The following is a 23,424-nucleotide window of genomic DNA, read 5'->3' as shown; positions in this document are numbered from 1 at the left end:
TAGAGAAGAGATTTATGCCATATTGTCAATATATGAATGCTACACTTTCCAAATCTACTAACAGAACATTTTGATTTTTTTTTCGATGTATGAATGTTGCAATTGCCAAATCGATAAAGTTCACTTTCTATTTGTTTAACTATGAATTCTGCACTTGCCTAATTCTGCACTTTCCGATTTTTTATTTATTAATTCGCTGATAATTGAATGTTGCGCTTGCCAATAATTCCACTCTTGAATATTTTTTATTGTTGTTGTTAATTTATTAATATTGCCCGGTAAATCTATCAACTCCACTTTCTGATTTTTTTTAAAAATATGATTTCAAAGCAGTTAATTGATTCCTACCTGTGTATGACAAATTTCTCTAGCATTAAGTACCATTAACATCACTAAATGTCAAACCGTTTTCTTAGCAATTGACTAATAAGTAATTTGCTCGAGAAGTATTTATTCTATTGCTCTTTACATTTGTATTATGGAGTTAATTAATGTGACAAGTAAAGCATCCACGAATTTATGTTGGAAAGATGAAGATGTTTCAACATTTTTTGTCTTTATTTCAAATAAATCAAGCCATGACAAGGTAAAAAATAATAATCTTTTTCTTCCGCAGTAATACTTTTTTTTTTTAAATAATCAATAAAAATTAAAAAAATAATTTTTTAATATCAATTAATTTTTAGCCACCATTTTCAACAAACACTGAAAAAGTATTTTATTTTCAATTTGTAAATCAATGGTTTAAGAATTTATGGGTATTAATCAACAGTCATGAGCTTCTTTGATGTCTCAATTAATCAATATCAATCGGTATAGTAAAGATTTTAACTGAACAACATATTTTTATCTTAAAATTTAATTTTACTAAAAATATATCTATATTTATTTATTTAACAGATCGGGAAAATATTGTTCTTACCTCTATAACTTCCACAAAATCCGTTTCATCCAACAAAACAATAGTACACTGATAGTTTTTTCCTTTCCCACCGAAACACCCCATATCAGATCACAGTTAATCAATAAAAGGCTGAAACATTGCTACTGAAAGTAATAATCCTTATAGATCTTTCCGTGGTAGAAATTTTTTTTTATCCATTGAGAGAAAAATCATTGGCAGTTACGCAGTTTCTCTTTGAGGTCATCTTTCGTCTCTCACTCATCTAGTTTACCTGAAAAGTGGAAAGGTGTTCCTAAACTTTCTGTCAAACAAGAAAAAAAATAAAAAATAAAGAAGATGCTGGTGCTGCCATCTTTTAAAGAATTTACGTTTTACTAATTGAGAAATGATCTCAATGTAAAGCAGCATTCATATTTGTGATGCTGCCATCTATTAGTCATAACTAAAAATGAAATTTTATAAATGACAGATAAATCTTATTGCGCCCCTGAGAGGAAAATCGTGTGTAGATATTTTTTCCTTTTGTATTTCTAAAAAAGGTTATATTCGATAATTATATTAAAATTACAAAACCAGCAATTTTTGAATACACAAGTGGGCGACCTTTGTGCTAAATTACAAACTAAGGTGAACAACGTTTAAGAGCACAAAAAATATTTATATTACATAAATATTTTTTGAGCTCTTAAACGTTGTTTACCTTAGTTTGTCAGCAATTTTTGATTAAGAAGTTTACATTTTAACAACATCTAAATTTCACTAAATTAAATAAAAACCAGACTTAATTTAATTCTTAAAATCCTGAAAAGAAAAAAAAAATCTGAAAGACAAACTATGGAAAACTTTCAAAAATGTCGGCATATTAATAATTTTTAATGAATAAAATAGCCAACGAAAATCTTTTAGAAAATTCTGAATATAAAATTTTGACACTCAAACGGAGCTAGCTTTAGCCCATTTTAAATATTCCTTTAAGCAAAATGTAACTTACCAAAGCTCCTGAAGGAAAAACAACAAGAGGGAGACCTAAATCGACAGACAGATGTATAATTTTAAGTTAGTGGGCATACATGGATGGCAGTAAGTAAGATCTGTCGCCAAAGATCGAAGGTTTTGGTGAAATAAGCTCTAAGCCTTATATGCCTAAGAGCATAAAGAGGTAAAACAAATAACAGCAAATAAATATGTTGCTATTTATTGCAGCTTAATAAACAATTTTAAAATTAATTTTCGTTAAATAATTTATTTGAATAATACGAAATTGGAATGAATTGTTTTATACACAATCTATAAACTTTACGCACATAGTTGGAAAAAAACTGAGGCAGTAAAGTTTGGGTTTTATATTTTATTTAAATCTGTTATCTTATGATTTATATACAGGCGTTTGTTAAAAAATATTTCCTTTCAAACTAATAATGATAATTAAAAAAGAAAACATTTGCAGGGACAGAGACAGAATTACCAAAAACGCCTTTTTATAACTTTAAAAACGCTTTTAATAAATTAAAAAAAAAATAATAAAAAAACAGTTGTGATTAATAATCAATTACAGGGTATCTGCTACATTTTAGATTTTCAAATCCATGACTTTCTATGAGGTTCAGCNGTTAAAGAAACAAAAAGTCCATGTTAAATGAAATGATGGTAAATTTTCCTTGTTTTTGTTCAATTTTCACTACGTTAGTTAACAGGGTGAGCCCAAGTCAATATTCCGGAAAATTTCTCGAGTAAAAAGAAGAAAAAAAATAGTTTAAATTGAAAAAAATTTAAACAAGGTTTTTTTCTTCCTTTTTCTCAATATTTCTTAGTATACTTAAAATATATTTAAAATTTTACACATTCCTTTACCATTTACACATACCGATGATGACCTGGAGAAGTAATTAAAATTTACCAATGTCTTTCTTTCTTGAGTTTATGATTATAACAACTATTTACTGATAAAAGATGAATATTAATCATGAATATAAGCTTACAAAATATTTCTCTGGCTCTCCCTTACAAACCTATAAAATAAACTGTGTTTTTAAGTTAAACTTTTAAAAATTTGATTACCGGAAACATCTGTGATCAATGATTTTTTTAAACGTCTGGACCTTCAATCTACGGATCGAAGACTTCGATTTACGAAAAATTCAGATTTTTTCCGGAGCACAATCAGTCCTGAGTTAACTATTTTCGTTTCATTAACGCTACAATAAGAGATAAAAATATATATTTATATAAAAGATATAAGAGCTTCATGGAATAAAAATTGAACAGATTTTCTATGTAATATTTTTTTATGTTTTTCAAGCTACTGATATATTACATTTAAAATTCTAACACATTTAATACGGAATGATCATTAAAATTCCATATTTCTTAGATCTTCTTGAGTTATAGATATTGAGGTTTACTGAATTTGAAACAACGACCAATCAGAGTAAAAAATTGCTAATAGTAATGCATAATATAAAGATTAAGAGGCTTAATAATTAGTCATATTTTTAAAATGTAACAATTTATCAAAATCCAAAAGAAACAACTTTTTAGAACAACTCAAAATAGCTTAATCAAAACGTTTATGTTCTTTAAAATTTCCAACAAAATACACTTCTTTTAATTTTTAAAAACCCTTTCTATAGAATTCAAAAGCTTAGTTAAACTTATTTTTACAATGAAAAATTATTTTAAAAGTAAAATGCATGCTCGATTAGAAATATGAACTTAAAAACTGATGCCTAGTAACTTAGAATTAGATTAGCATTTTAAAATGTCTTGTCCAATAGTAATTTTAATTAACTAAAACAATTCCTTAATTAGTGATAAGGTGTACCATAATTAAAATCAAAATTTATTTTTAGAACCATCTCATAGCTGCAGTTAAATATACACATAAATATACAAAATTAGCATTTTAGTGGGGAAAAAACAAATACGTTAGTGAATCACTAAGGAAATAGAAAACCTGTCCTAAAAAAGTAGGCGTTTCTAATATTTGCTTTTAATTCTCCTTTTCTTTCACCCAATCAAACAGATTTTAATGTTCTCAGATCTGTAGATTTCGTTAGCAGTTCTTTTTCAAATAGGCTTTTTTGAAAAGGATTCTTAAAATATATATTAAGGGCAGTAATTATGGAACACCCTGTCTGAATGAAATGGCGATTAGTTTTTAACTAATAAAAGCAAATCTAAAATAATAAACTTGTTAAGGTCCATCTCACTACAATATTACTTTAATTTATCCTATTTTTTAAACATTCTTAGTTTAAAAAACTTAAGGAAAATTTTATCAAAAAATTTATAATTTTTTAAAGGGCAATTTAATGGTAATAGAAACTATAGTTATTTTGATGTTCACTTAAGCTGACAAAATCTTAAATTTAGTTCCAAAAAAATTTATTATTGTACACTTATTTTGCAACCAGCAGTATCTACTTTTTTTTTATATATATATACCAATTTAAAAGTACAATATATATGTATACATAAACAATTTTGACACCAAAATGTAAAACAGAAAATTATTAACAAAACAAATTTGTTCATTTTTTAAATGTTTTTATTAAATTATTATTATAATGGATAACAAAATCAGTTCTATAAAATAATCAGTGAACCAAAACAGACTTACCAAAGCACTTTATTTAATGACATATTATGAACAAAATTAGCAAACAGAAAATACAAAATCTCATAAACTTTATAAAACTCAAATGCATAGGCGTTTTTATGAGTAGTCATAAATGGTTGCAATTTGAACTTGGGTAACAGCAACAGTAACTCCTTGGAATAGATAATGCTTAATGAAAGTCCATGCGCCATCATAAAGTGAAGGTAGCGAAAAAAAGAAATAATAATAAAAGGAACAGCAACAATCTTTTACCCAAGTTTTTTTTAAAGACAAAATTCATTAGGTGAGTTTATGCGTATAAGTATGTATAATATATATATTATTATTATTATATATAACTTAGTCATAACAAGATTAATAGGAAATTCATTATTCACGCAAAAATGTAACAACAAGCATGCAGTCCGCCACTCTTTTATTCCAAACATTTCCTTTTGATAAAGACGGGAAGAAAATCAGGAAAGATGAGGAGAAGGCATGAAAAAGAATGAGCCTAATATGAAATTCATATTAATGTAATATTCCCATTGCTTTCTGTTGAGCACGCTTTGCTTCCTCGTCTGCAATCTGCTTTTGAATGAGAATCTGAGCATTGGTGACAGAAGAAGAGTTGCCATAAATAGTAACTTTGCGATTACGTGTCCCCGGAACAAAAATTCCCTTCTTTGAAATTTGAATATTGGCTCCACTGTATCTTTGGATATCCACTAATGCCTTACCTCCTGGTCCCAAAATCGCACCTACTATATTCTCCCCTACTTCAATTTCAATTTCTGTCATGTCTCCTCCTACCTGTCTATCATTTGGAGTCGGACTAATTTGTAAACTGGAAGGGCCAGCATTTAAACTGGTCCCCAGTCCAAAGGAGTTATTGTTCACAGGTAAGGCAGCTGCACTCGGTGAAGCGAGGGTCGGAGAGGTTCGTTGGAACGATTCAAAGACAGCTCCTTCTGCCTGAACTAAAAAACGATCACTAGAATGAGAAGTGGTAGGAGACGTAAACCCTAAACCGGATACTCCATTACCTAGACTTCTAATGGTACCAAACATACTAGATCCCGTTCCCATTGGATCGGATGAGCTCGCTGCACCTTCCATTCCTGGTACCCCTGCCATGGAAGAATATATTCCTTGACTTGTAACTCCAGCAGAAGGCATGGTTGGATTAGGATTGGACATACCCATTCCACTAAGGACTGGAACACCATTCATGCCATTGCACATGTTAAGTGCTCCACTTCCGAGTAAACCATAGCTCGCTAATGTGTTGAAAGCAGCAGTGATTTCATGAATTGCTTGATCAGAATACCCGCTTCTACTGAGCATCACTTTTGCCATTTCTATTGCTTGAGCATGGTTAGTGGTCGGAATAGATGGGCCAGGCATGCCCATACCAGACACGGGGACCATACCTGCTGCTTGTTGAGCTGTATTATTCTGAGAGTTTTGTAAATTGACCATAGAGGGTCCAATGCTATTAAGGCTATCATTAGAACTGTAACTGGTGTTACTAGTGTTTGCAGCACCACTAGGACGAGGATTAGCAAAAGGTGAACCAGTAGGATTAAAATTTGCAATGGGGCCGGTAACATCAGCATAACTAACATTTAAACAATTTCCACTTTGAGGATCCTGAACAATTTTGGCTAAAATCATAGAGCAAGCTATTTTATTATTTTCAATTTCTCCTATAACTGTAATACAGCGCTCAACTAAGGCATGATCTTTGGATTTCTGAGATATTTGAACATATGCACCACTCTTCTCCTTAATTTGTTTAATATAACTACCACCTTTTCCCATAATCATCCCAACTGTGCTATTAGGAACCAGAATTTTAACTTGCTTCTCTCGTTCTGCAGGTTGCTTATGGTCAAAATCTATGGCTAGTTTTGCATTTGGATCTGGTTTTTCTTTGATTTTTTCCATGATAAAATCATGTATATGTAAAATAGCCTCAACACTTCCTGTGATCAAGCAGACTCTCTCTCTCGTTCCAGGATAAAAATCTGTAGCTTTTGACATTTTTACTCTGGCACAGACTTCTTTTTGTAGCTGGGCAATTGTCTCACCACCTTTACCAATAATCGCCCCCGCAGCCACAGATGGAACTAAAATTTTAAAATGGTAAGTCCCATTCCCCCCACCATGATGAGACCTTTTTATTAAGGCATCATCTAGTTCTGGATCTAATGGCCTCTTTCTTGAATCTTCAAAATCAGATTCTGAACCATCATCAACTCCTCCCAGAGGAGTTGCCATTTTCAATATCTGGAGGGGGAAAAAATTAAAATTTTATTATATAAAAACTGACATACAATCTTCAACTATTTACATAATTTAAATACAAAATATTATTTAAAAAAAGTGACATCATCATGACTTAATATGTAAATTGAAATTTATATTTGATTTCTAACTAGTATTTTACAATGCTTGATAACATCCTAATTTAAAGGAAAAAAAATCATGATAATTAGTTCATAAGTTGGCCTTTAAACAAATAGATCAATCATCTAAAAAAAAAAAATGTCTTCATGAGATATATCAGACAAAGTTTCTTTTAAGGAAAAATAAAGCTTAATTTTCAAAAAATTAGATTTTTCTTACAGTTTGACAGTACATTCCAAAGCATTTTCCTAATTTGAAGTACTTAATAAGTAAGTTAATCATTGCATAAGTAAAATAAAATTAAAAAAAAAAAAATAATAATAAATGAAGATTACAAATGAATAAATTTATTATTTTTTACTTTGTTTAGCAAATTGAAGCTCATAAATGATAGGGTAGATGTAAAATATAAAAAAAGAAAAACTGATTTTGTAACAAATTGTGTTAATTAATTTTTCAGCTGTCAAAATCTATTAATGCTTTTACTAATATTACTTTTACATATCAAAATATTATTACAAGAATAAACTAAATAAACTTATTAGATAAAAGGATTTAGGCAGATAGCAGTATAAAGGTGACACACATTTTCCGTGCTGCTGTTATTTATGACGCAATTAAAGCAACAGTAAGAATGAATGGCAACTTACAGTCACCAATTTTGAATAAAATAGTTAAACTTTTTTTGTTTAATGACATTAAGCTAATCAAGTTTTTACATTAAGAAAGCACCTGGCATAGATTTCTAAAAAAGGCAAATTTTTTTTTTTATAAGTTTATTTTAAAAAATTCATGCAAAAAAACAAACAGAAATTATGTAAAATATTTACTTCTACTAGAATATTGTTAATGTTTGCAAAAGCTGCATTTAATTAGTTCATTTAAGAGCATTGTATTTAAAACTAATCCAAGCTATGAGCTTTAGCAGAAAATAAGTCACAACACACACATATAGGGGAGAGACGGGTAGCCTCGCCCACAGCCAATTTCATGTGTATAGAATATTTTTTCAAGTCAATGGGCCATCGGACATTAATTGTTATATTAAAAAAAGATTATTTTCAAAGTTTCAAGTATTTATGCAGCTGTTAACATGGTAAACAATAGTTTTGAAAATATGTTGAATACAGTAGTCATGAAATTAAGAAAAATTGGTTGAATGTTTCGATTAAACTTCATTTTAATACTAAAAAAATAATTTTTTCTATACATACAGCATTAAAGTATGTAGTCTTAAGTTTAATTTGCACAAAGAAAGAAGTTTATATGTGAAAAATTGTTCGAGTAATTACAAATTTACAAAAAAATTGGATTTCGGGTAGCCCCGCTCACATGAATGTCGGGTATCACCGCCCAATTTTATTTCGTCGATAAATGTACGGTTGCAAAGATTATTATTTTATTGCTTCAAATTTGAATGTTATATGCATTTTTAACAACAAATATATGTTTTAATATTATATGAAACATAAATTTATATATTTAAAAATGAAAAATGAAATATTTTTAAAATGTAATTGATATATCCAAATTAAATTTAATATCAAGAAATCATAAATATTATGATAAGCTATTTGCTTACTTATTTATTTTCACTTATTTGTGAACGAATCAATCTACAGAAGCATTTGAATGCAATCAAAATACAAAGTGAATTTGTAATTTTATAAGAAGTATTTTATATTAAGTTTATAAGAAGAGATCAACCAAATAAGTTTATATTGAAAAACAACTATTGTTATTAATTATTGTTACTTAAATTAAATTATTTTCGTTAAATATTTAATATAAATATATATTAATATTATAATATATTAATATACATTAATAATGATAAAAAGTATGACATTTGTTGTTATTAAATGATAGAATTCACTAAAAGTATATAAATATGTAATAAATAAAATAATTTTGTGATAAAAATGACAAATGAGGTTTATCTATTGTCAATACATTGGTCACTTTCATTTACACCTGAAAAAACATGTTTTTTTAAATTTCTATTTTTTTAAAGTTAAACTATTCTTTTTTTGGTTTATTCTTTTTCCATTATTTAATTCGATGGTAAACAATAGAAACATACAAAAATATTAATTATTACTCAATATTATACAGAAATATAAGCAATACTCCTTAAGTGGGCGGGGCTACCCGACTCTCCCCTACATCAAAATTGAATTTTAAAAAAAATTACTAAACTAAAATATTTAAACATTTAGGTGCAGTTGCTTTTTTCTGTTGTTGACCATAAAATTAATATAAAATAATTGAAAATTACTCTATAAAATTATGCAATAAAGAATAACATTTAAGAAGTTTCTTGCAAAATCTTTAATGAAAACAGGAAACCCTAAATAATACAATAATTTTGGAACCGAACTTTTATTTCAATATACTGATCTATTTGATTACCACCATTTTTAAACACTTTTTCTATCAGAAATTTAGGCTACAGAAAAAAATGAAAAGCTTAAGGAAAAACTACTTTTTTTTTTTTCAATAAGAATCATTTTTATAAGGTATAGTAACAATCTATTCATAGTATTTCTTGATATGAATGAATGATAACTTTTCTGCCATACAATATAAAATTTGAAACATTTTATAAAATACCTCCTTACATATTTGTAATTATTTACAGGGTGCGTGTAGCCATAATTTTCAACAAAAAATAAGCACCTTTTAATCACTCAAAAAATATTTTAAGCACTTTAAGGAAAAGATTTGCCTCAACTCGCTCTGTTAAATGCATTATTACTAAATGCAGGCAAATCTTTACCTTAAAATGATCAAAACACTTTAAGCGCTTCAATAAAAAAATTTAATTACTAAATGTGCACTAATATAAATTTTTTCTGCCTATAGTTGAAAGTTCTTTACAGATATATTAACAGAATTCAAATTAATTTTCAAAGACTTTTACATGATCATGGTAAAATAACTTGTTTCTGACAGAGAACAAAAGTGTTAAAAATACAATGTTAAAAAAGTTATTAAAAAAAAAAACATGCACACATTAATAAAATACAAGGTTTTCCCAATGTGAAGATAAAATTCAAAGTTAGTAGTTCAAATATCTGTCAAATTAATAAGTAAGAGCTACATTAACTTTTAGGGAAAAAATACATAGTCAAAAGTAAAAAATTGCCTTAATTCATCATTTTGACAAATTTGTGATTACTGAATTATTAATTTCAATTGTTTTTCAATATAATTAAAAAGCAATATTAAATTTTTTAACATATAAATTTAAGAACTCTGAAAAAAATGCATTATTAAATATAAAGGATGCAACAGAAGCACAACAAAGAATTATTTTAAATAGAAAACTGAAAAAATTTACTCAACGGGATTCCTAAAGAAATAAAATCTTTATGCCTTCTAAATAATAAGATAAAAGAAATATGCTAATAATATTTGAAAAAAAAACTATATATAAATTCCAATTTAAAGGAAACTAAATTCTCATGACTAGAATAGGGTTTTCACTACATTTTTTTCTTGAAAATAGTAGCTTTAGTAGCCTAACATAGAAAAAAAATAGTACCCTAAATAGCCTCCTCAGAGAAATAATTAAGATGCTATTTTCAACCATATAAGACTGTTCTCATCTCACGATACAACTGTGCAATACGATAACTGAAAAATTCGTTAGATTAGACCGCTTATTAATTAAACTACTGCTTCAAAGGCAGAACAATGTTTTTTCCTTCCTTTAAAAATATCAAAATTGAAATAAAAAAGAAATTAAATAGAGACATTTTTTTTAAAGTTCAAGGTACATAAACTTATTTTGATTCCGAAAACGATACATTAAATAAATAATTGATCAAGATTTAAAATCAAGATCAATCATATAAAATTAAAAAAAATAAAATAAAAAATAATGATTAAATACTAAAGAACTATAAAGATTTTTTAATATCTGATTGGGAGATCATGAAAAAAATTCATGAACATTTTAAAATGGATTTTCATTTATTAAGTATTTATTTAAAAAAATAAATAAAAAAAAAACTTGTAAGCTTTTAAATATTAATATTTAAGAAAAGGTTTTATTTCCCACATGTTGACAGCTTTACACTACTCTGCTTGGAGTTTAATATAACTTTAAAATGAAAAATTTATTTTAAAAAAATTATCTACAATTACTAAAAAATATTTAGCTTTAAGTAAATTTGCTAAGAATTTTTTTTTCCAGATAATTTTATCTAAACGAAATATTCAATAAACTGAAAATAATATAAGTTTACAAATTTATTTAAGAAGATAAGGATAATACAATTTCAGATAAATTATATAATTGGTTAGGTAGATTTCAGATTTCTGCATTAAACTACAATAAATAATATGAAAATAGTAGTCATTTTTTAAAAAGTTGAATAGCTAATGTTAAAAAATTTCATTGGTCATTTTTAGTTTTTTCCTTGCTCAGGTTCTTCCAGTTTTTATCTCCAGTCTATTGAAAGAAGTATAATTTCAATCCTGATGAAAAATATAAGTCTTTGTAGGGAAAAAATGAATGTAGGGGTCATATTTATTAAATGCTGTTACTTTTGGCATTTAAAAATATATAAATTCCTATTTTCATAAATAAAAACTAAACTAGAACAAAAAAAATCCTTGAAATATCTGATAGCTCAGTTAAAGCAGAAACGCAGATGATCGGGAATCTTCTGTATTTTTAAGAAATAAAAATACCGACATTTTTTAACAATATTGCTGATTTAGATCTAGAATCCTTAAGCAGATTTTGATTATCCTTAAGTAATAAAAAATATGTAGCTTTGGGAAAAATATATAAAAATTTTTTAAATTATTTTTTTTAAATGTCTGCATGAACACCGATTTTATGTTACAAATTTGTAATGTTATGAGTAGACCAGAGACAAAACATATTCTTTTTGCTTATCAACCCTTTGAAATCAATTGAATATGCACATCACTATACTATTTATTTGCGTCTTCCCCTTAACTCTCTCATTCTAATAGATCAATTTAGTTTACACATGCAGTTTCCTGTATAAAAGCATAAAAAAATGTATTCTTTTTTTTTTTTTATTTTTACGAATTCAAAAAAAGGAAAAGCAAACAAATTTATTGCTTATGATGCCGCAGTATATGAAGGAATAACTCCTTAAATCGGAGAGAAGGCTCCACTTTCTGAAAATAGTTGCTTTCANAAAAAAAAAAAAAAAAAAAAAAAAAAAAAAAAAAAAAAAAAAAAAAAAGGCTATTAAAAACATTGAAATATAACTTTTAACAATTCCTAAATATAAATAAGAATTAATGTTCTTTAGTTACAAGACTAAAAAACATCAGAAGTGTCTTTAATTATAAAATATTTTTTAATATTTGTCAATCAAAAAAAAGTCAAAAAGCAAATTCTTGGTATCTGGAAACACTCCATTCAACACAATCACTTCTTATTGGAGATTATTTAAATACACTAATTGAATTTTTATTTCTCTTTCAAATGCTTATTTTTCTTCAATTAAAATGCTTCTAAATATGGTAGCCAAAATATTTTTTTTTTAAAAATCCTGAATTCTTGAAATTTGACTAAATAAAACCTCAATTTGCTTCATTTTTTGCAGTAGAAAATAAATCTTGGTCAATTTCAATTAAAAAAATATTTAATTAGAAAACTTACTTAGGTTTAAAAGTTATTTAGAATGTTTTACAATATTTTAGTTTGATGACTTTTTAAAAAAAAATATTGCTGCTGTATTTTTAATTTATAAAGAAAAAAAAAATCAATTAACAAGCTAAAAAAAAATATAATTTAAAAAAAGAAAGAAATTTTGAATGATGCTCTATAAAAGGAAAATAAACCAAATATTTTTTCCATACAAAGGAAAATAAACAATACTTTTTTTTCGATGCTATAATTCAAGAGTCTTCAAAATTCAAAAACATGTCAGGTAGAATAGATAAGATGGTTCAATCACTTGTACATTGCAATTTTAACACTATGTAAACACTTCCTTAAATTGATTTTCAGATCATTTAAAAAGAGGGCTAAGAGGAATAAAAAATTAAAAAGAGGACTAAACTGGACTTATTCTAAAATATCTTAGAGGGAAAAAGAAGAGTATTTGGGAGCCATCTTTCTTATATGTCATAAAATTTTATTTTTCTTTAAGTAATTTTTTCTTCTCAATATAAGTTTCTTGAATGAAAAAAAAAATATTGTGTTATGGATACTAAAACTAATTTTTAGAAACAATTGATAAGGCATAAACAAAATAATGCATAGCATTTCAAATCCCACTACAGATAAACTGACTGATTATAAATCATGACAAATTAAAATCAATTTGGATGACATCAAAAAAATTGGGTAGCTGAAATTAATAGTGAAATTAAAATAATTTAATCAATTTTATAATTATTAATTCTACAAGTGAAAAATTTTGTATTTTCTAAAAATTTGCAGACTGATTACGGGTAAATTACAATTGAAAGCACTAAAGCCATGTTTTCGATTGAATAAACAATTACTTTTTAAATGATTTTCATATGTGCCAACTCTTAATCTTTTCGATGTAAATTTTTAGCAAGTTGCAGTAAAACTAAAATTGAATTGCATTTTTTAGTTTGTAACCATCATATAATTATCATACTGTTACACATATACACCGTAGAGCCATTACTTTATGACCACCCTGCTAATAACATGTAGGACTACCTTCAGCCCTCAAAACTGCAAGCACCTGCCGTGGCATTAATTCCACAAGGTGCTGATAGGTAGTCTGAGGTATCTGGTACACAGCGCTCACCAACTGATCCTGCAATTCCCTCACATTGCGAGGGGGTAGGGTGGCAGCACGAATTTGGTTTTCCAAGTAGGACCACAAATGCTCTATTGGATTAAGGTCAGGTGAATTTGGGGGCTAAGACATGACTTGAAAGTCAGTGGAATGTTCCTCAAACCAATCCATGACGATTCGACCCTTATGACATGATGCATTATCCTGTTGGTAAACAGCATCCCTCGCAGGAAAAACTTGCCATGAATGGGTGAACCTGGTCTGCAACTATGCTCAAGTAGCTTACAGACGTCAGGGATTGTTCTATGAGGATTATGGGTCCTAATGTGCCCCATGAAAACATTGTTCCTGGGCAAGAAACCATGAAAACCAGGGCAAGCCCATAGTTTTAGATGGAGGGTGGTCATAATGTAATGGCTCTTCGGTGTAAATGCTAAATCTATCAATATGAAGAAGTGGTCAAAATAAATTAATTTAAAAATCCCTCAAATCAAAAGATAGCATAAATTATAGTTCCACTTTAAGAATAAAAATAAAATTTCAGGCAAAATGCATCAAAGTAGGAAACTATGGTTTTCTCTACTTTTATCTTACGAATAAGGCTACTAAATGCTTATTAATTTACAGTCACATAGTAGGTACTGAATTTTAGTAATCTATGGTGCACTTACTTGCTTATTTTAAGAAACACATTTCAAAAGAGCTTAGTCACATTCAAAGTTGTTCATTGTGGGGGAAATATATCTCACTTATTAAAATGTATCCCAAAAAGACTAATGTGTAAAGTTGTGAACTCTTCTAGGTAATAGAATGATTCTCTGCTCCCTAAAATAATAAATAAAATATTACTTTTAAACCAAAACAAACTGAGAAACACAAAACAAACTCATGAAATTTTTTTCCAGACTCTTTAACACTTTCATTATTTACACAAATTTTATTATGTTACATTACAGAAGAACCTTGAGAATCGGTGATAGGAAATTGAAGCTTTTAATGCCTAATTTAAATTGATAAGGTTTTATGCTCAAACACATTTCAAAGCAAATTATCACCTAAATGAAATTTACAATTGCAAAATATTACTCACCTCAGATGATCATAGATATGATTATTTTGTCATTTATTACAATTTTAAATGCATTAGAAATACATATAGTTATAAAGAAAAAACATTGGAATTACTCACATTGTTGGAAGGAAAAAAATATTAAAACTTACACTATTTTTTCTGAAAAGATAGATATTTAGAGATTTAAGGCTTTCTATTAATGTCAACTATATTTATTAATCCGCTAAGCGGCATTCAAGACCAGCCTTTTAAAATATACAGCACTGTACTATACATTCTTAAAGTTTGAAGCAATCAAGTTAATAAGATGTTAAACACGAACAAATTTTTTATTCTGGCTATGAAATACCCTGTCAGGGGAAAATTATTAATCCCAAAAGAATCGTAGACTGTTAGCAACACCAGTTTTAATAAATAAACGGGAACATTACAGGTTTGATCCAAATAATTATTTCAAAAGCTGAATGATTTTGTTAGAGGCAGTATACCAAAGATATTGATCTATTAATGGGAGTAATACCATATTCCATATACAGATATATTTAAATATTGCATTGCTATTATTTTTTTGGAGAAATCTCTAGAAGAAAAACGACGAATTAAGCTTCGCAATTTCAAGACTTTGTCTGGGCTTTAATTTTCAAGAGTGCACAAAAGATTACTGCGTAGATAAATGTTTAAATCCCAGTTAACTAAATAAAAATATTTATTTAAAATACTTTCATAATAAAATTTAAGTTTTAAAACTTAGATCACCATATTTTACAGTTGGTTACAAAACTTCTACTGGAATAAAAGTCAATTAAAAATTTTAATAAATGCACTTACTTACCAAGGAAAGCATTTATTTTACAATAAAATCATAAGTAGTTTCCTTTTACTATAAAAAATAAACATGAAATAAAATAAAAACGAACCTTTTATGGAGTCCAAGAGGAGAACTCTCCAGAATTCAGAAAAGTCCATACTTCAAAAACCATTGCACTTTTCTTTAGATAAAGAAAGAGAGAATATCATAGAAATTATTAAAATGTGATATGATCTTGAACAGTTAAAATTTTTTTAAGTCATAAACTAGTTTGAGGGTCATTCCACAGTATTCAGTGTTACTTATAGGAAATCTCACAACCTAATTCCGACTTAATTGTATTTCTCTTTTGCTGCAAATATTATAGAATTAAAAAATTTTTTTGCATACAATATTTCCTCTACAACATAATTCTGAAATTTCAATTTAATTGAAATTTCAGATACAATTTCAAATTAATCTTTTCTAATTAATAACTTTTTGTTATGCTATTAATTATATGAATTCTTTATAAATAAATTGAACTAGATAGTAAAAGATACTACCTTCTCATGAGCAAACTGAGTTTTTTCTTTCTTCAAGATTGCATGTTTGAGTCAAGTGAGAAATTATGAAGGATAACATTTGAAGGACATTTTACAAACAAATTTTGAAAAGTCATTTTTTCACTATTAAAATAAAATGAGATTTTTTAATTCAATTCAATGCATTTTTTCAGTTACAATATTTTGAAACATTTATATTTTAAGTGATTTTAAGGGGAAAGGCAGACAAAACTGAGTTTTGTAATCTATGGGTATTACTAGCAAAATACTGTGCAATGGCTCTTGAATGACAAAAATTAATATTAATTATAACTGCTAATATATCCATCAATTTAACTGATGATGGAAATCGAAAAGTTACACATATTATTGAACAAACTATACTGTACTACTGTCTCAATAGAGATTTACAGTCCAAAATCCAAATAAAGAGGACAACTAGCTTTTTAATACAGTACTGTTTTTATATGAACTTAAAAAAAAAAAGAAGCCAGATGTCATCATACATGTTTGATGCATCTATATGTCCCCTGGAGCAGAAACTCTCCAGCCAAGCAGTAGGCACTGAAGACTATTTTTGGTTAATCTTAGCTTTCTTTTTTATTTTTTCAACAAGCAAACAAGTGAGATGAAATTGCTGAGATTCCTTTTACAAATTCTAAACTTGTTTCTACTTCAGACTCATTGTATAAAATTTAACTTGAATTTAAATAACATACAGCTCTTATGTAAAATGACCTTATATTCGTAAATTTTGCTGCATGCATGTTAGATTAAGCTAAATTTTTACAATAATATTTGTCTGAGAGAGTTGAGGTCGGAGACAAATTTGGATTAAAAGCAGGCCACACACTGAGGAGGCAAGCGGCAAGAAAGAGGCATACAGGTGATTAATTCCTAAACTTTTGTGTTTGGATGCTCAGAGGTGATGTGCACAGGTTGATGTAAAAGTATGGGAATCTGCACCTCGTCGTAGATCTCTTACTTAACGCTTGCCTCTTCATAGTGTTGCCCGCCTAAGAAGATATTGCGGCAGATTCACTCTGTAAATTTTACCACTAAGGATATGTCTAAGTATTACACTGCATTATCTACACAAGGAGAATGGGTGCCAAATTTTTTTCAGCAATTTCAACTTTAAAGTTAATAAATTTGTAAGTCAATTCATAATTAATTATTCTTTAGAGTAATAAAAGCAATGTGCATGTGTATGTATGTGTGCAGAATGCTACACAATAAAAATGTAAAATCTAATACATATAAAGTATATTTATTCACTTCTTTATTAAAATCAAATTTACAGTAATAAAAAAAAATAGTTTCATTAATTTTTATATTTATAAATTACTCTTACCTTTAATTTTTAAACATATCCTCAAATTACATTTAATTTCTACATGTTTCGGTTGAGGAAAATATTCTTCTAAAAATAATTCTTAAGATTAGAAGATCAATATCTTTTGACAGAGGACTTCACGGCCGTAGGTTGTGTAACCCTAACCTACACTAATTTTTAAAATAAATTTTTTCCTTATTTTATAAAAATAAAGCTTCTCGAAAGATAGAAATTTTTTAAAATTTTATTTTCAAAATTGAAAGGCAACTTACATTATTTGTGTAGTGAGTAGCACTGAAATAGAATTATTTTTCTCTTACATATAAAGATTCTTGCGCTATGTTCTAAGTTAAAGAACATTAAATAAAACAAAATATATCATAGTCAACATAGTATAGACATAACTGCCATTAATTAAAAGAAAATTTTCACATTTCTGAAATCTGTAGGACACAGTGAATGCAATTCCTCCTAAGGGGCCGTTCAAAAAGTACGTACACAAAAATGGAGAAATTTTAAACCCCCCCTCTTCGTACATTACCGTACATAAGGTCTTACTCCCCCCCCTTACAGTATGTACATTTTATTAGTCTACCCCCTTTTTTCATAAAAATTAAAATAATTATGTTTTAAATAAAATTAAATATTTACTTAAGGAGTGTGTAGGATAAAGTCAAATTTAAATTTGGTGTATGTTTATAAAGTACGTACTTTGTATAATACCTCCCCCCCTCCCCATCGTACAAAACCGTACATAATAGCAAATCCCCTCCCCCCCTTCGGGATGTACGTACTTTTTGAACGGCCCCTAACAGCTTTCATTTTTACTTTTAACAAAGAAAAAAAAAAGCGAGATTTATGTTAAATTAAATGAAATTAATGAGGAAGTTAAGAATTTGTAATTACAAGAATAAATTAATCATTATTGCTAATCAACAAAATACTTCAAATAAAATTCTCTTTATCATAATGTAAAGAAAAACATTCCCGTAGCAGGCTATAGTCGAGTTGGTAGTCATAGATGTTAAGGTTTCACATTTTTAAGATCAACAGGATGATAATCTAAATGAGGTCAGTAATGCATGCCAACCACTGAGGATTGAATACTGGTTCTTCACTATGTGTCTTAATTATCATGGTTCAGCAGTGAGTCATGATCATTAGAACTCATTGTAATGATAAGAGGCAGGGATTAGGAAAAATTCAGTCATGTGTGACTAAGACAAAAAATATTACTAGTCCATGTACATTTATACTGGTCAGATTAGAGTTCTTGTAAATTAAAAAAATATCGAACAAAAAATATGTAAGATTCAAGATTATGTTCTAACATGCTATTCTGTGACAACGAAAGACCAATATACGAAGCTGAAAATTTAAAAACCTAAATCAGCATACCATCTTTTTACACATTGACTTCCATACTGCAGGACCATTGATACTTATTTTATGTTGGTTTGAATCTAATTTTAGTGATCACTGACCAATGGACCACCATTAATTTTGAGCCCTGATGATTGTAACTTAATAATCTTTTTCTAAAGTTTTCACAGTGAAACGAAGTTTAGTTTTCAGAATTTGATCTGGTGCATGTAACTGAAAGAAGTTATAATTATGTAATAATTTTATCCCAAAAAGATTGACATTATCAAACACCTCAGTAAAACAAATTACAATGATATCATTAAAATAAATCTATCATATTTTGAAGAATTTTCCTACAGCGAATCACTTAACAATTAAATTATCTTATAAATAGTTATATTAATCATTTAAATTTGTTTAATTACCTAATTTTTTTCCCCAATTACTCTACATTTTGCTTCATTTATACACACCAGTCAACCTTCATTTTTTAAAATGCAGAAAATTCACGATATAATTACAGAAGAAATTACTTAAAATACAGAAGACCGTGGACTTTAATTTTTATTCCTTATTCAAAGAATCAACAGTACAGTTATTGGAATGCTGTTTTCTTTTACACAATCAGATCAAATAAATCTGAAATAGAAGAAAAAATCTGTTCCCTTTTTTATACAATCATATGCTTAACATCTTATATTTTGCATTAAGTAAAGACCTATAACATAGATCAAGCTGAAGCACAGCAAAAATTCAGCAAAGTGTCATAGTTTCAGCAAAACATGAAAGTCCATCCTCACACATAAGTGTAAATTTCAATGCATATTTTAAACATGCAGAAGATTTGAGGTTTAGTGCCAAAAAAAAAGGAAACAATAAAAGTACATATAAATCTGGTTAAAAGAGAGCACACATTGAACTTAAAAATTTGTTGAAGTTGAAAACACAAATAGCATAAAATTATCATACCTGAAACAATTTTTTTTCTTCTTTTTTGCACAACTCAATAAGAAAAAAAATTTCTTTTTATTTATGTCAAAAATATAAGTTAATGAACTATAGGTAAAATGATTTGTCTGTTCAGAAAATTTAAGAAGTGTTACTAAAAACATTTTATACTCACAATACAGATCTTTATGAGATATTGTAATCATTTTGTTTAATAAAAATATTTGCAATATTTTTTTAAAATATAATAAAAAGAAATGAAAATTTAAAAATATTTTACTACTGTACTAGAAATAATACTTTAAATTATTTTCTTTTGAGTTAACTTTTTTTATGTTTATCTCACTTGATAGTATTCCATATATTTCTTTAAATATAATTTCTGTATATCTTTTTAATACAATAATTCATTAAATCAGACGTCACAAACAACTCAAGATAGTGAGAAAAAAATATCTTTTCATTTATTTCTTTATTCATTAAAGGCAATTTTTTAATTCTGAAACTTTCTTAATACAAAAAGTTTTCTTACTTTAGTCTTATAATGTCAGAAAATTTTCAACAAGCCAAAGGATTATTTCATTTTAAAAGCACACATGTTGACATTTATCATAAAACTAAAACGGTAACAAGTCTTTATTTAATTTAATTATATAAAAAAAAATTCTTATTAAAACACTAAAATCTATGTCAAAACTTTCCTCATTATTGCAATTATATTCAACTAAGAGTAATTGAGTTCTTTTTTTAAATAAGTACAACAACATATATTCTTTTTCCATAACGGAGGAACAGCAAAAAATATTTTTTTCTTTTATGAATGTCAAACTGTTCAACACAATTCAGGTGGTGAACTCTGATGATGAAACAGACAGAAAATTAACATACTAATGATTACCGAGTAATGGACAATACAAAATCACTATCTCTAAATTCTAACATTGAATTAACTTTAAAACTAGATGTTAAACTTACATTAGTTGTCATAAGAAAAACTAATTCCTAGTAGTAGAAAAAAAATCTTTTTTTCCATATAATACTTTCACAAAACCAATAATAAACAGGTAAAAACTCTAGCTTTTTCTTTAAAAATATATATTCTGTTCTATCCATCTACATTTCATGTTTACCTACATTAAATATAAAACTACAAACCTGGCTGTATTTTATTATATTTGGCAAAATACTTCTTACCTTTTCCTCTTATGTACTTTTACTTCCATTAAACAATATATTTATTATTATCAATATATACAAATTTTTAATTATATTTTTTCTTACTTGTTTGTACCTTAACTATAAAATAAACAGAAAATGAAAGTTTAAAACTTTTTTGCATGAGTAATCGTCAAAAAGAGTGCCATTACCATCAAAACGTTTAAATAACATTTGCCCATTGACATTTTATATAAATTATGTAAAAAAAACTTTGCAAGTTTAATAAAAAGTCATTGAAGCTAAATATTATAAGGTTATTTTTATAAAATAATTGTGATCATAAAACAATTTAAATATTTAGATTAATTAACAAATATGTTATACACTCTCATGTATAAATACTTTAACAGACACAAATATTTGTTTTGATGACCACAGTTAACAATTTTTGCTGCATCTTACGTATTTTTTGGGACAAATATTCAGAAATTATCATATTAAAACAATTATAATATATATATATGTTTTATTACAATAATGTAATAAGGTATATGATTAGAAACTTACACTTAAGATAAATCTTAATTAACATCAATGATGAACTAAGTAAATATAAAAGTATTAGTTAGAGATAAAATGAATATTTTTTAGGAAATTTGTTAGAAAAGTTTTTAGTTTGAAATTTTAAAAACCATTTAGTATTAAAGTGCATAGTGCAAAGGTAATGAAAGATTTTAAAATGTCAACAATTAAAGGCTTCTGGTCTGGCATAAAAGATTACTGAAAAATAATGATAGAATTACATTAAAAATATCTGAAACAAATAAGAGCTCAAAAAATTAATACTAAGCAACAGTTATACAAAGATTCGATATACTTCATACTGCAAGCAAATATCAAACGAAATTTAGAGCATAACTAGTATATTGTATAACCTTTATACTAAAATATACTACTGATGATTTAATTCGATGATAATATATTAATATATCGTAAAATAATGACTAAGCACGGAAAAATGTCTTGCTTTTTTTTACTCAAAAAATACATTACAAATAGATGTGTAAAATTAATCTAGGTAAAACTAATGAAGTACACAATTCATAAATATTTGTATACGTATTTTGATATGTTAGAGCAATAAATTACAAGAATTGTTTTAGCCAATTTAAGTACAGGTTGAAGAAAATAAACAAAAGTTATAGAGTATAAGATAAGTGTTATCCAGTCCAAAGGCAAGATCACATCATCTGATATATTTGGTATGTAATGCAATGCAGATGGTAAGTGTAATAGTAATATGATTAATCTCCTTTAAAAGTTAATTAACTCAACAACATTACTTTGATTGGTATGGAAATAGGGAGAGTTGGCCGACATAATTATTTTTACCTTGATTTTGTAATAACATATTTTTTCAATTTGTTTCTAATCAGCTGCTGACCACGTTTATCTTCCGGTTATAATTGCTGTCACTGTTCCTCATTCCCATAGAGGTAAAATAAACGGTGACCTGATGTCAAATATATTTGAAATGAGGAACTTTTTATCTTACGTGTTAGAATTTGCTTTCCATGAATTTCTTCAGGCAATAAGCAAAAAAGTGCACGAGGGGGTGCATTGCAAATCCACCTTAGCACCCCCCTAGTTGCGACACTGGTTAAGACTTAACCTTACTACCGGAAGCGGCTCCTCTACATAGATTACGTAGATTCCACGTTTTTCACTAAGCCACGCCTTCAGGCCAATTTTTGAGTAAAGGCAGTGATCAACACGGAAGTACGTCATCATGTAAAACTTCTGAAATGAGTAAGCAGTCAATGCACTTCACACTGGAAAGGTGGCGCTTAAAGCAAAAGATCACGTGATATAGAAATAAAGAGTCAAACATATATAAGATGGCATGATTTGAAAAATTCTCTTCGGGATGAAATTTTGAAAGAGGAAAGCAGAGCAGAACGGAGTACATTTCTTAAAGCATGTTTCAATAATGCTACGTAATTGATTAAAATAGCTGGAAGTGATTCCGTGAACACGTTATACTTTTGTGGGGAATTATAAATCGACTATGTCAACCTTCATCTATCAAAAGGTACTTCATGAAAGAATCAAGTTAACAAGTTATACTAGTGAATTGGTATTTAATATTTATAGTAGTAGTTACGCCACATTACTCCCCTTCCAGAATTTTTTTATCTGTGATAGAATTCGATGATCGATTACCACTTGTTGATTCATGCTGTTTATATATTTGTATCATTTTCGCTCATTATATTTTTTCTTCATTTTTTTTTGTTTATAGCATTTTGCTCATTTTTGTTTTATTAACCGGGAGATTTTATTTACTTCACCGGATTTTTTTTTTTTTTTTNCCGGAAATTTTCTAAATTTCTTCCGGTTTAAGGACGCTTGTTATTGTTTACATTAGGCCACCCATCCATATTTGTATCATTTTCGCTCATTATATTTTTTCTTCATTTTTTTTTTGTTTATAGCATTTTGCTC

General features: G+C 27.4%; 2 protein-coding genes across 7 annotated transcripts in view; both read right to left on the bottom strand.

The window, feature by feature from the left end:
• The window catches only part of LOC107447560 (band 4.1-like protein 4), a gene marked incomplete in the record, with an annotated part of 78,546 nt that extends 75,441 nt beyond the window's left edge, over positions 1-3,105 (bottom strand). The window contains 2 exon segments of the mRNA XM_043045995.2: positions 923-1,175; positions 2,963-3,105. Of these exon segments, the coding sequence (XP_042901929.1) occupies positions 923-1,006 (84 nt within the window).
• Positions 3,106-4,516: 1,411 nt separating this feature from the next.
• LOC107447552 (RNA-binding protein Pasilla) lies at positions 4,517-22,668 on the bottom strand. Of its 6 annotated transcripts, none has more exons than XM_071183668.1 (5): positions 22,312-22,629; positions 17,721-17,742; positions 15,677-15,748; positions 14,359-14,512; positions 4,517-6,794 (listed from the first exon to the last, which is right to left on the bottom strand). In XM_071183668.1, the coding sequence occupies exon 5, from the start codon at positions 6,783-6,785 to the stop codon at positions 5,034-5,036; it is 1,752 nt and encodes a 583-aa protein (XP_071039769.1). In that variant the 5' UTR covers positions 6,786-6,794; positions 14,359-14,512; positions 15,677-15,748; positions 17,721-17,742; positions 22,312-22,629; the 3' UTR covers positions 4,517-5,033. The 6 variants fall into 6 exon arrangements, with proteins under 6 accessions (XP_071039769.1, XP_071039770.1, XP_042901937.1 ...); XM_071183669.1 differs by having other exon boundaries at positions 22,475-22,623; XM_043046003.2 differs by lacking the exon at positions 17,721-17,742 and having other exon boundaries at positions 22,312-22,668.
• Positions 22,669-23,424: the final 756 nt, after the last annotated feature.

The sequence above is a fragment of the Parasteatoda tepidariorum genome, chromosome 7 (assembly GCF_043381705.1).
Source record: "Parasteatoda tepidariorum isolate YZ-2023 chromosome 7, CAS_Ptep_4.0, whole genome shotgun sequence".
Taxonomy (NCBI): Eukaryota; Metazoa; Arthropoda; class Arachnida; order Araneae; family Theridiidae; genus Parasteatoda; species Parasteatoda tepidariorum.
This window is presented reverse-complemented; position numbering and strand designations above follow the sequence as displayed.